The sequence below is a fragment of the Pseudoliparis swirei genome, chromosome 18 (genome assembly GCF_029220125.1).
Source record: "Pseudoliparis swirei isolate HS2019 ecotype Mariana Trench chromosome 18, NWPU_hadal_v1, whole genome shotgun sequence".
In the NCBI taxonomy this organism is placed as follows: domain Eukaryota; kingdom Metazoa; phylum Chordata; class Actinopteri; order Perciformes; family Liparidae; genus Pseudoliparis; species Pseudoliparis swirei.
Genome location: NC_079405.1, coordinates 16,267,282 through 16,280,964, shown reverse-complemented (window position 1 = coordinate 16,280,964; position 13,683 = coordinate 16,267,282). Strand labels below are relative to the sequence as shown.

At 43.4% G+C, this 13,683-nt stretch overlaps 1 protein-coding gene across 1 annotated transcript; it reads right to left on the bottom strand.

Moving 5' to 3' along the window:
- Positions 1–8,266: 8,266 nt before the first annotated feature.
- si:ch211-157b11.8 (fibroleukin) lies at positions 8,267–11,072 on the bottom strand. The gene is made up of 6 exons (XM_056436726.1): positions 10,797–11,072; positions 9,984–10,179; positions 9,519–9,596; positions 9,328–9,440; positions 8,929–9,191; positions 8,267–8,609 (listed from the first exon to the last, which is right to left on the bottom strand). The coding sequence occupies exons 1-6, from the start codon at positions 11,070–11,072 to the stop codon at positions 8,267–8,269; spliced, it is 1,269 nt and encodes a 422-aa protein (XP_056292701.1).
- Between the last annotated feature and the right edge of the window lie 2,611 nt (positions 11,073–13,683).

The window sequence follows — 13,683 nt, the reverse complement described above, 5'->3', positions numbered from 1 at the left end:
CTTTGAATGGTCGCTCAGACTAGAAAAGTACAAATAAATGCCGTTTGTTTGCCATTTACACTTTACAATTCTGAAGCATTGTAGCATTTTATTTTACTCCATAACATTAATTTGGTGACTCTACTTACTAGTTAATATGAAACATAATCAACAAACACATTACAAGATAATATTTATTGCAAGGGGGGAACAAGCTAATCAGAATTATATGAAGTCATTCAAATTAGCCTATTTGCTTTGTTAGTGTCAGGAAACTGGAGAACTAATAGGAAGCCACTTAAACTCAGGGAGGATAAACTCCAGACAGAAAAACCTGCCGGAACTGGGGATGGAACCCACGACCTTCCTGCTGTGAGCAGGCCCTGCACCACCATGCTGCTCTATTTTCAAATTACAGTATATAACATAATATACAGTTTTCTGAAATGGGAATGGAGTATTTTTTTCAATTTCACAATTATTCAACATAACACAGACAATCAAGCATCCTCTCCCTCATTCCCATCCCCACAGTAAGGAAACAGTATACAACAATATACAAATACACTTGTTGCACACTGGCTTATTGCATAATCAGATCAAAGACAACATTGACATTGTGTAAAAAGGATGTGTGCAGAACTTCAAAACCATCGGACCCCAGACTGAATTTGATGGCAAATAAGTCTGTTAAGCCACAACAAGACACGACCTGAGCCCTGGTCACCACGAAGTACTGGGCCCAATGGAAGGCAGGGAGCTTCTGATTAAATACTGCAGCTAATCCGATGTAAAAAATAACACTTGTGTGTAGCAATGCAGAACATTCTGTCTCTCCTTCTCTGGCTTTAGTCATCCCCATCCACGAGAACAACTGTTGGTCTTTACATAGTCCGCAAAATGAGTCTCAGTGAAGCTTTGAAGGAAAATCAAATCTTCTCTAGCTTGATGTGATATAATCCATCCGTGATCCATATGTGGGTAGGTGGCGACATATTTCCATTTAAGAAGTATGAGGCGTCCAGCTAGTAGAGAGGTAAAGGACCTACTTTCATGAAGATGGGTGTATTATCCCTGGGGGAGGGGCGACATTACTTCTACTCAAGTCAAAGTTCTTCTGCCTGAATGAAGATGGGTAGAGTCCAACCCAAGAGAGAGACCTGTCCACCAAACACTGAGTTAGAAATGACACATTTACTCTTGCGGACGGGTTGGCCATGATAGCGTTTATCCTGAAAGTGCAATCCATCATTCCTTTCATTAACAACAAGCTTAATATTATAAGGATTACATTTTATGGTATTCATAGTTTTTTCCACACTGGTCTCAAACTGGTGCATACATCATTCTCCTGTTACTGTTGGTTTACACACGTCTCGCTGAAAGTTTCCAGTATCTTCTGAATGTCTCTTGGATCCCTTACTTCACTATTTGTAGTCTTTAGCAGAAACTTTACAAAGTCATTAGAGGTCAGAGAGGTCCACTACTTCACTTCCTACCCAGAGAGCAGCAGGAAGTGAAAGTTTACAACACCTTGTCACTAACAACCTGTCAGTCAAACTCTTTTTCACCAGAGCTGTCCAGGGAGTTGTAGAATTCAAAACACCTCAATTTCAGACATCGTGCTTTTATTTTGTCTTTATGTGAATCCAGTTCCTGTGAGAGCAGGAGTGTGTGTGTGTGTGTGTGTGTGTGTGTGTGTGTGTGTGTGCTGATGAGCCAGTGAGCATGTTCAAATGTGTTTAATGTTTCATAGTGTGTGTAATAAGGATTAGAAAAGCAGTGACTGGTCGTTAAAATATGTGCTAACTGGCCAGAGAACTAGAAAAGCTGCATACAGTCACTTGAATTCAAATGTTTTAGGCAAATGTGTGTGCTGATTCATTGAGTAGATATTGAGATAGTTCACAGGATGAATAAAATCCTTATAGCACCAAATAAAATGTCAAGGGATCGCAAAAGTCAATATGTTTAATAATCTGGAAACCATGGTTTAAATCGACCGGCCGACTGACTGACTGACGTACCGAGTACCGACGCTCACGTCCAGAGAGCCATGCAGCCATCACAGAGCTCAAATAGACCAACATCGTTGCTTGCTTGTCCTCATGTTTTCTTTTAGTCGTTCATAATATTCACATATGGAAAACTGGGTGACATTGATTGGTCGCCAGCAAGAGCTTGAATATATTTAGAGGTGTCCACATCTTAACTTACTGCAATATGTACGAGCATCCGTGTGCTTTGTATTGTCGAAAGGCTTAGTTTGTGTGTGTGTGTGTGTGTGTGTGTGTGTGTGTGTGTGCGCGCATCCCTGTGTTCATTCTGTGTTTGATCCTCAGTGATTGCGACTCTATAAATCCCCCGACTTACCTCTTTCTCCTGTGAAGGAATGTTTACCTCTTTGGTTGTCTTTCTAACACACACACACAGACACACACACACACACACACACACATACACTGTGTGTGTGTGTGAGAGAGAGAGAGAGTGAGAGACGACGATGAATAAACAGGATCTAATCCATCTCTGCCCTTTGTTCCGCTCTGTCTCTCGCTCTGTTCAAGTCATAAGATTGCAAAATGAATGTGTGTGTGTGTGTGTGTGTGTGTGTGTGTGTGTGTGTGATGGGGAAGAAGTGAAGTACAGTATGAAGGATGTGGTAAAGCAGCCTACTGGTCAGCTCCGTTTCTCTTCTTCTCTCTTGCACCTGCATAGAGTTGAGACAGAGTAAAAAAACCACACATACACTCACACACTAACACACTCACACACACGTACACACAACCACACACACACACACACACACACACACAAACACTGTTCATGTTTCACAATTTCTTCACAGACACAGTTTGCATGTGTGTTGGTTTATTAATTGTCAAATGTGTTCCTGGTATTTATGGATTACGATGAGCAGCTTCTGACCTGGTGGTTTCCTTTCATCTGTGTTTATGTCAGTCTGCATTATCCGATTAGATAATCCTTTGATTTCAGAACTGGAGTTTGCCTGATCAGCATTCTCAATCTCGTCACCTTTCCTCACGCTACAGTATTTTCTCCTTCTCCCCTCCGTATCAGAGCGACAGTTTGGTGGATTATAATGAAACAGTCAACACCAGGGACTCAAACAGGAACAAAAGCGGGCAACTGATGATTATTTGAAGCTTTTATTTAGTATTTTGGTCGATATATATTTTTTATTTTACTTTTAATCATAATAATAATAATTCAAACTTATATAACGCTTTTCTGAATACACAAATACGCTTAATAATTATATTATGTGGTTCTGATTCCGATCCTTTGTGCCTAATAGACACAGTACCCTTCATTCATTTATTATAAAATATTTATTCCAACTTTCTTTCTTTTTACTGTAGTATTCAGTGATATGACTCGAAGTTAAAACAATTTGAAATCTCTCTCAAGATAATGTTTGAGTTATATTTTAGAACCGGCACAAATGTAATTTTAAAGCTTGGTTTTTTGCAGACACAACATTTAAATCATCATCACCTACAAAGTTGGATTGATCATATTGATAATGATGGTGCGGAGGAAATTTGCGAAGAAATGCCCAAAAAGATGAAATGCTGTTGCACTAAAAGCCTCAACAGTTTCTTGGGTCTCTGTGCTCCAGAGACAGGTTTTAATATAGATAGTTTAAAACTTTGTTATCTTGACTTTTTAAACCATGACAACATTATTAGGTTTCCTAGGGCATCAGTGTATACAACGTATGTTGAGGGACAAAGACACCGGCGTTTTATGACACTCGCACTTTCTGATTTGCTGTCGGTCACAGCTATGAGTGAGGACTCATAGATCTCTGCTGTAATCTTATTATTTTACAGGCATCCAAATCCTGATCAGTATTCTAGCTTCGTCTCTGCAGCGTCACGAGTGTGTAACAGCCACCATTTACCACCACGTGGGGAAAGGAGTATATTAGCATCAAGCAGACAACAATAGTGAATTATATTCAAATAGTTTCATTGACATGTTACTTAGTGGTACACATCTTCACACACAAAACAACCCCTAGTGTCTTTACACATCCCTGAAAAAGATTTTTTTTTTTTTTTTACTTGTGCAGATCTAAAAATGACACGAGATGGAGTGAGGCCTGCCACATGGCGCCCTCTGTGTCCTCCCTACTCCCCCCTCCTCACCCCAGCTCCTCACCACATCAGGATACACTTGTTCTGGTGAATTCCGGTTTCAAACGGAACGCTGCTTTGCGCTGGTTTTCTGCAGGACCAGTGTTAAAAACAGGCACAAGCTGTCTCTCGGTGGCCCTGTGGTCTGGGAGGGGGAGCCTCCAACGGCCTGTTGTACTCACACCCCTTTGAAACCTCACACACTCCTGCTTCCTCCCCCTGGGCCTTCCTCCCATACTCATCCTCGAAAGACCACGTGCGCACCCTCATCACCATGAGAGCAGATTAAAGAACGAAAAGTTCCTTCCACAGGACGCAGAGGTCACCACCTCCTTCTGCCTCTTTCACGCCATCACATCCCTGTTTCCTTTGCTACTTTAGACATCGGTTTTGAACCTGTATGGAAAATATTCTAGATATTCCATATTATAACTGTATTTTGAAGTTATGAAAACAATGTCAATTTCTTTAAATTATGTTTTTTTTGTCTTTTGACCTCTAACCTTGATTAGGTTACCCTAGTGTTGAAACAAAAGAACTGCAAATAGTTTTTGGGATGAATCTCAAAACCCCCTAAAACTGTATTTTAACATTTTGTAAATCAAAGCTGTCTATTTTTGCTCTCGTTCAAGTACACTCATCGGCCTGATGTATCAAACACACACACACACACACACACACACACACACACACACACACACACACACACACACACACACACACACACACACACACACACACACACAAATCAGGTCTTACTGAAACATATAGCTTTGATACATGTACATTTACCTCCTCATGCAGTAGTTTTCACATACACTTTGCCCAGTTATTGTTTTCAATTGGTTATTTTCATGTAAAGCACAATATGCTTTACAAAATATCTATCGCCCTTTAGTTTATATGTGCAGAATGTTTCCGCCTCTTTGTCTTTGTGATGGAGTTGCCGTTTCTCTTGTGAAAGTGCCAGCAAGACAGAGGGAACATCTATCCCAGACCTCCCCTTTCCTGAGCAACATTGCCACCTGCTGTTAATCAGAGACGGACTGGCTTTCTTACGTCTCACTCTAAAAGCAGTGAAGATGAAGGCCGATGGGTTTTGAACTGTTTATCTGTGAAAGCTGGACATATTCATGCTCTATTTGAAATACCTAAACATCTTGTTGGTCAGCCTTAGATATATGCAGGTCCTCTCTGTAACTGAACTAAGTCTGAGGAACGACTGGAACTTGTATATATTTTTACTCAAGTGAAATTGCAAAGTCTATAAACTGAAGTCAAACTAAGCTGCATGTTATTGTTACTATTTACACAGAGTGAGGCTGATTACTAGATGATCAGCTTTCGGGTATTTATGGATGGATATTGCTTGGATTAATAAAGGACGAGATAAAAAAATCTATATATATTTTGCAATGCCCATTTGGGGATTTTGTTCATTGTCTTCAAAGTTTCTATGACAATCATTCACAGATCGGCCTGTGCATCAACTGCAGCAGATATGCAACAGATAAGACATCTTGTGAGTGTCTGCCTCTAGGAGTGATCGGAGTGCTCTCAGCACACTCTGTGAGGGCCAACAAAAGAGGTTCAAAGATGAGTTAGACGTATGTTTTTAATCTAATGTCTTCTTGTGGCACACTGTAATGAATGACACAGGTCTCAGGGGAACTTCCCTCAGAGGAGCGCAATGTTTCTCAGAGGGATGTGCTGGCTAACCGCTGCCCAGGCTGGGCTTCCGGCCCTGGGGCAGCTAAGCCTGCTTGTGCCCAGACACCCTGCAGCACCACCACTATCACCCCACTCCAGACACTGTGCCAGGATACTGTGGTGACACAACCCTGGGTCTCTGTTCCTCCCTTGTCAACAAGACTGATGGATGCAGAGAGGAGGAGAGGAGAAAAGAAGAGGGCACATTGATCTAAAACGTGACTGCAGCTTAGAGTAAGTATGAAATGTATCAAATGTATGAATGTATATATTTATTTATTGGGGGGATCATTTAAGAATGAGGAATGTAATGCAAGAAAGAAAGAGGGTGACGATGAGTAGAAAAGGACAAGGAGTTGGAATAAGTGATTTATTTTCACATCTCTGACTCCATTATGATCAGGAGCCACCAGGGGGCACAACATGGAGCCTTTCGCCTTGCAACTCTGCATTGTTTTCTCCAGTATTACAGTGCACGCACACACACACACACACACACACACACACACACACACACACACAATCAAATGAGAAAGGTGATATGTATAATGGCTTATATGGATGATTGGTCTTGATTACTTATGATTAACCGTCTGCTGTCTGTGTGTTTGCATGTGTGTGCAAGTAAATGTAGAAGACAAAGATAAGGGTACAAGGAGCTTGTGGCTGCAAAACAATAATTAAGGCAGCATGATCAAACCGTCCTCAATGGAAGCCATTTTATTTCTAATGTGCACTTGTTTTTATGAAGTCAAGCACATCATGAACCTCCTTATCTTCTGAGAGAACAAATGAGTCTCCTGTGTGTGTGTGTGTGTGTGTGTGTGTGTGTGTGTGTGTGTGTGTGTGTGTGTGTGTGTGTGTGTGTGTGTGTGTGTGTGTGTGTGTGTGTGCGTGTGTGTACATGATTACGGGCATGTCCCAGTCTGTGTAAAAGTAGTGTTTGTGAAATACCGTGGCTGGTCTGGAGTCTACCCGCGGTGAGTCTGTCTAGATCAGAGCCTGCTGAGCCTCCTCTCTGGTTAATATTAGGCACCATGTTTGTCGGAGAGACTGACGGATCACCGTGAACCCTGCTAACCACCTCCACACAAAGACACAAGCATCACACATGCACAGCAAAAGTCAGCGCTCACACACCAAGTCTAAACTCCTGGAGAAGCCTTTGTGAAGCACAGCCAGAGGGAGCCTGTCGCCAACTCCAAAAAGCAGGTGAGTGTTTGAGTTGATATGGTGGCTGCAGGGCAGGTTTGTGGTATGGCGACAGAGTAAAGCTCCTCACAACCAGCATCAGTTTGTCAGGTTTAGACTGGGGAAAGTGTGAGCAAGGCAATGGGAGAAAAATGGCCTCTTCAAAACTAGGCTTCTCTCTTATTAGGGTCAAACCATAAGCTTTTTGTTGGCTCGATGTTAATACAGTTGGAGACAGAACACAGTGGCCTGTTGTCACGACGGTTGTAGCCAGAGAGAGAGGACCCAAACACCAACAACGTTCCACAGAAACTTTAATCATCTTACTCAAAATAACAGGTGAAACACACACAAACTAAACAGTACAATCCAACACGGGAATGAGACAAACAAAGTTTAAATACACAAGGAAGGTGCAGGTGATTGGACACAGGTGGAAACAATCAGGGACAGGGCAGACAATCACAGGGACAGGAAGTGCAGGGAAACAGAGGACACGAGAGACGGGGACTTCAAAATAAAATAGGACGCAAGACACAACAACTCCAGATCCTGACACCTGTGAGTAGACAGAGACAGGTTTAAAAATCCATATCAGCTCTTTAAATAACATGGTGATGAAGTTTGAATTAAAAAGCTGTGTAACACAAACTGTGAGAGCCCCCTGCAGGGTCACAATGACCTCTTTGCCTCATAGAGGGAGACATTTTCTCCCATGGCATCATCTGACCTAAAACACATGTGAGCTGTTGCAGACAGGAGCCTATTTTAATGGATCATGGAGCTTAGGAAGGTAGGGGCCCATGCATATAGGATCCCTTTTATGAACAGTTTCTGTTCTAATAATGTTGTACATGAACGTCTGGCATCACTATAGAATCACCCTTTACGTGTAAACAATGATTTCATCGAGACACAGCGTCCTAGTGGTTAATTAAAGTACAAGCAGTAATTTCACTATCTATTTCTTTCTATTACTCCTATGGAGAAACGCTATAAATGTGGTTTTGCAAAAGAGAAACCCCAAACAACAAATGTTGATATATGTAACTTAAGTGTAGATTCAAAGAGTCTGAAAGTGAATGTTTAGACAATATCTATTGTATTTCTTTTTCATCTAGCTGCCACCTGGATGTAACTGATAAGTGACATGAAAGCTGCTCTGTCCACACAGTGACCTAAAGAAAACTGATGTGATTATCTGTGAGAATTGTCGCCATTACTTAGGATGTTCTGACAAAGTTTCTGGGTCTCGTCTTCATCTCCACCTTTTTGAAGGAGTAGCGTTCTCCAGTTCGTCCATCTGTCAGGATGTACCATGTCCCCCAGTAGATCCCGTTGGTCACCCCACTGTAGCGCCCACGGTAATACCGTCCATTGAGGTTAGCTGCCAGGCAGGCATCGAACCACCAGCCTGCACCGTAGTACTGACCACAGTTTCCAGCTGCATACCGGTCGTGGTCTCGGTCAGCCGTGCTGAAGGATCTGCTGTCGTGGTTGTAACGTTTGCTGTAGCTCAACGCATTGCCTGCATCGCCAGAGAACTCCCGTGCTGTCAGACGGTACCTGGAAGAAAGAGAAACAGCATATAGCACATTTATGAGCAGCATCCAAACCCTTTTTTTGTGTACTGGGGAACCAAGTGGATACACGTCAATAAATGTAGATGTTGTTTCCTTATCTTGCCAGCACTGTCAATAAAACCTGATCAAACTACAACCAAATAATCCTAATGAAGCGAATTCTGAGTGTGGCCCAGTGATGATGATAACCGAGACGTTTCTTCTAAACTTTGATTGTTGCCCAATTTCAGGGGCTTGAAGATAATCCCACCCGTCTAATTGTTGCAGAAAGTGTGTGTTTGTGCTTCTGCAGTGTGTCTCACCTCTGTGCCTCTGAGGCCACTTTGAAGTTGTTGTAGGTAGCGTGGCGTTTCTGCTGGTGCCAGTCCTCCAGCTCGATGCGAAGGTGGTGTTGGCCAGCGGCGGTGAGGGCGTGCAGCGCTGTGTTCCCGAGCCAGTGCTCTCCCTGAGGACTGCCAAAGCCCTCGCGGTATTCCTGCCACGTCCTGTTGAAGTCCAGTGAGCCGTCCCGACGATTCTGGATCACCGTCCACCCACCACCCGTCGTCTCCATGTCACATTTAGCCTGAGCAGAAACAAAGTCTTTGATATTATAAAGCCTGGATTTGAGGGATACACAGATAGCACACACATCTCTAAAAGAAGAGGAATAGGTTGGGGGTTCGTCTTTGTGTTTTATGAGTGCGGTGAATCTGAAATACCTCCAATGCCGGCCTGTGCAGGTCAGGCTGGATGGTGTAGATTCCATTCTCTTTTATCCCGAGCCTGTAAATCTCTGCACAATCCTGAGGATGCAACCTCTCCAAGGGGGCAACTGGGAACCACACACAGTATATTTGTATTCAACTTAATAAGCAACGACTTTTCATGCGGTCCCTCCTGATGCCCTTACCCGTGGGTGGATATTGTGTGATGCTCTTCAGGAAAAGCAGCAGGTCTCTCTCCCCCTCTCTTCCCACGGCCGCACTCTCTGTCAACCCAGATTGAGTTTTCAGTCAGACACAAGGGTTGGAAATAAAAGATTTGCCTCTATATACTACACAGAGGGGCGACATTTTATATGATGAATCTTTGTCACATTGTGAGCCATACAGTAGGTGTGTGTGTGTGTGTGTCTGTGTGTGTGTGTGTGTGTCTGTCTGCTTGTCAATTCAGTTTTTCTCATCCTTCTCAGTGCAGTTAAATTCCCATGCACTCACCTATGACCGACACTTAGCAGGCCTCATTATGGTTGTGTTTACCATGAGTGGGGGAGTGACTTTGCTGGCATTTCTTTGTGTGTGTGTGTGTGTGTGTGTGTGTGTATTTGTTTTTCTGTGTTTTGCAGAGGCAGAGGATATAAATGTGTACTACTCACCGAGTCGTTTGGCCATCACCCCAAGGGCCTGGCTGTGACAGTGGAGGTCACACTCTGTCAGCACAGCTGCCATTAGTGCCAGGATGGCTCCCAGAGAGTTGTTCTCCTGGCCCCCGTGACTCCAGGGGCCTCCTGTATCCTGAAGGGAGCGCATGCAGCGCTGCAGCTGAACAAGACGCTCTTTGACACCTCCAGTCTGCAAAGACAGAGCTCACAGGTGATTCTTGATTAGACGCCAACTCCTCTTTATTCACAAAGGAAGATTCATGTCTGTTGAGTGAAATAATGCTGAGATTTTAAATCACGAAACTCAGCTGTGCATGTGCATTATCATGCATCCTACAGTTTGAAAGGAAAGCTCACAGCTCAGTAGCATGTTATGTGTCACACTCAATTTGTCTCTTACACTTACATCAGGCATCGTAGTCATGTCCCTCACACACACACCTGTTGCTGCATGAGCTCAGCACAACCATATGATGAGGACATTTCTAAAGCAGATCTAATTTGATCCCTCCTTTGATTGCTGACGGTCATTGCTCTATGTCTGTTAAGTGGTGCCAAGTTTAGTGTGCCGACTGTCCCGTGAGAAAAGACCTGCTGACCTGTGCCAGATAGTTTGCTGTTCGGTCTCCCTGTAGTCAGGGGCTCCGCTCTGCTTCAGCTCGCCTATCCGTGTTTCTGAATCATCTCACTGTTACATGTCCAAGTTTATAAGTTGCATTATCTGGCTTTTCTTAGAATAGCATTTTAAGATTAGTAAACAATACGTCTCAATGGGACTGCCACTACACTGTAGGTGGTGTCACTCACCTTAGGCTGAACCTGGGGAACCTCGTGCCTGTTCTCCACTATCCGAGGAACGTCTGAGATGGCTGGAAGTGAAACCCTCATCTTGCAGGCGGCCGTGCCAGTTTGACCCTCACAGGCCCCACTACCCACTCCTGCTCCCGTCCTGGGCTGGATGGGTGCAGCCACCAGCATGTCTCTGCAGGGAGGGTGCGTGCAGTCCGGAGACGCATCCGAGGACAGCAGTGCCACATACAGTGACAGCAGAGGGAGCAAACTGAGAGAACCGAGTGGAACCATAGGAAAATACAGAAATGCAGGCTCCCCTTGACCTTTGTCTTTAACTCTTGAGCAGTGGTCCAGAAGGAAATCCTTCTTTCGTTTGTCCTTTCGTTTCTGATGATTCTTAGATAACTTTCACTTCACTTTCCTTTATTCAACAACTGCTTCATCAGGTGGAGAGCGCTGACCTGTCCTTTTTGTTTAGATCTTGCTATTGTCGTCCTCCTCGGTTTTGTTTCCTACTATTTGTGCTTCATTCATCCTTTTCTTCTTTCTTTTTCCCCTCCGTTCATCTCACTCCCAGTCCTCCTCTTTCCTCCGCTCTCTGTCTGGTAGTGAGGTTGCTTTGGCTCCGATTCCTAGATAACTGCGGCGGCACTCTTTGCTGTCTGACACAGACTAATGCACCCACCCCCTGTTGCACACACATACACATCCATACACACACACGCACACACACACACACAACACACACACATACACACACACACACACGCACAATCTGTCCATCTCATTAACTCATCTCATGCTCTCTCCTCGACTCCCACACAGACACAAACAGGTGCGTGTTGACAACCTCACACACCCACATGTAGTGGAACATTAAGTAAATGTAAATCAGTATTTCAAAGATTAGTGGACTTTATTTGATGTTGTGAATTAGCTCTTCACCTGCTTTACATGCTGTATGTTCATGCATGAAGAATAACTGTTGTATTCCTCTGAAGAATCCCATGCCCATGTTCAACAGATGTGCACCTACTCTTCGTCTTACCCCTTGAGGTGCATACGCAGCAATGTTTGTAAAGATAAAAATGCAGCAGATGCCTAAAGTATGTGGTTCCTTCCATCCTGTCCACCAGTTTCTCACTCACGTCCTTTTGTGTTGCAGTGTTTGTGTTGACAAACGGAGGTCCAAAGAGGCCATAAAGACTCTACATTCAATAGGAGCGAGAAGGCAGGAATTCCTCTATAAACACGAGTCATCAGGAATCTGCGGAGGCACACTCCTACTAACAAGGACCGCAAACACATATATGAAGACACACTTACACATGAACATGGAGCAGGGCAACATCAAGATGAGGTCTCTGTTAGGCGTAATGAGGAAAAATAACCTCAGAATGTGAAATGGTTGTTCTGAGGAGCCAGAAGCAGCGTTGTATTCTTTAAAAAAAATGTCTGTGAGTTTAAATGTTGATGTTGAAGAAAACTCAAACGAGTCAAGAATTGTATATTTCTTAAATTAATTGGACCAAATCAGCTTTTTTACCATTAAATAAATCAATATGTAATACTAAATTCCCTACCTTCTAATATTCCCATAGTTAAACATTTCAAATACCTCGGAATCGAAATATGCAAATCTCTAAATACAATCATCTCAAAAAGCTACATGGACATTTATAAATGTGTTGATACCGTAACAGATGGACTCAGAGTTCAAAATCGCGACAAACTCGGATTTAAATTGTGAAGATGAATATATTACCTAGAGTTAATGTTTTTGCATCTATGTTACCCTTATCTCCACCACCTAATTACTGGAATAAACTTCACTCCTTAATCTCCAAGTTCATATAGGTGGAAAACAACATCCTGTGTGATTATGCTAAATAAAAACATTTGATCGCAAAAAATTAGGTGAAAACAAACATGAGTTAAGATGTCCACACTACAAAGACATACAAATAAAGGTGGCCTCTCAGTACCAAACTTTAAATATTATTTTTGGTCTTTTGTTTTGAGACCAATCTCAATTTGTTTGAACAGAGGCATCGGTCTCTTGGAAACCAATTGAGGAAAATCTTGCCTCACCACATAAGTTAGAGGACCTGGTTTATTCTAATATGCCGCCCAGACAAATTGAACTCTCACTTGGCCCAATTATATCTTTTGCACTATTAACATGGCGTATGGCTGAAAAAGAGACCATAACAAATCTTAAATGGCACCTCGACACCCCAATTTTTAATTGGCTCATCCTTTTTCCTATACTTACAACTAAGAGCATCACTTAAAGCACACGGGGTACCATGGAATGATCCGCTGGGATCACATCACCTGCAGACTAGATATTGGATTGTGTAATTCCTTGCGCTCCTGCTGTGCTGCTTTTAAATGATTTCTGCGCACTGGACTTATCACAAACACAAAAACGCACCTTATTAACTGGCATGATTGCCGCAAAAAAAAATGCTAGCAATGCGATGGAGTCGACTCATCCCCTTCTTGTACACAGCGTTGATGTTGGCCTTCCAGTTCAGTCGGCTGTCGATGGAGACGCCCAGGTACTTGTACTCCTCCACCATGTCCACGTCCACTCCCAGGACACTCAGAGGTGGAGGAGCTGTCGCCTTCCTCCTGAAGTCCACCACCATCTCTCTGGTCTTGGCCACGTTCAGCCGCAGGTGGTTCTCATCGGCCCACTTTACAAAGTCACTCACCACTGCCCTGTACTCCTCCTCCCGTCCATCCCTAATACACCCGACCACTGCAGAATCATCAGAGTACTTCTGCAGATGGCATGACTCCGTGTTGTACTGGAAGTCACTGGTGTACAGGGTGAAGAGGAAGGAGACAGAACAGTTCCTGTGGGGCTCCAGCATCACTGACCACCGTTCCAGAC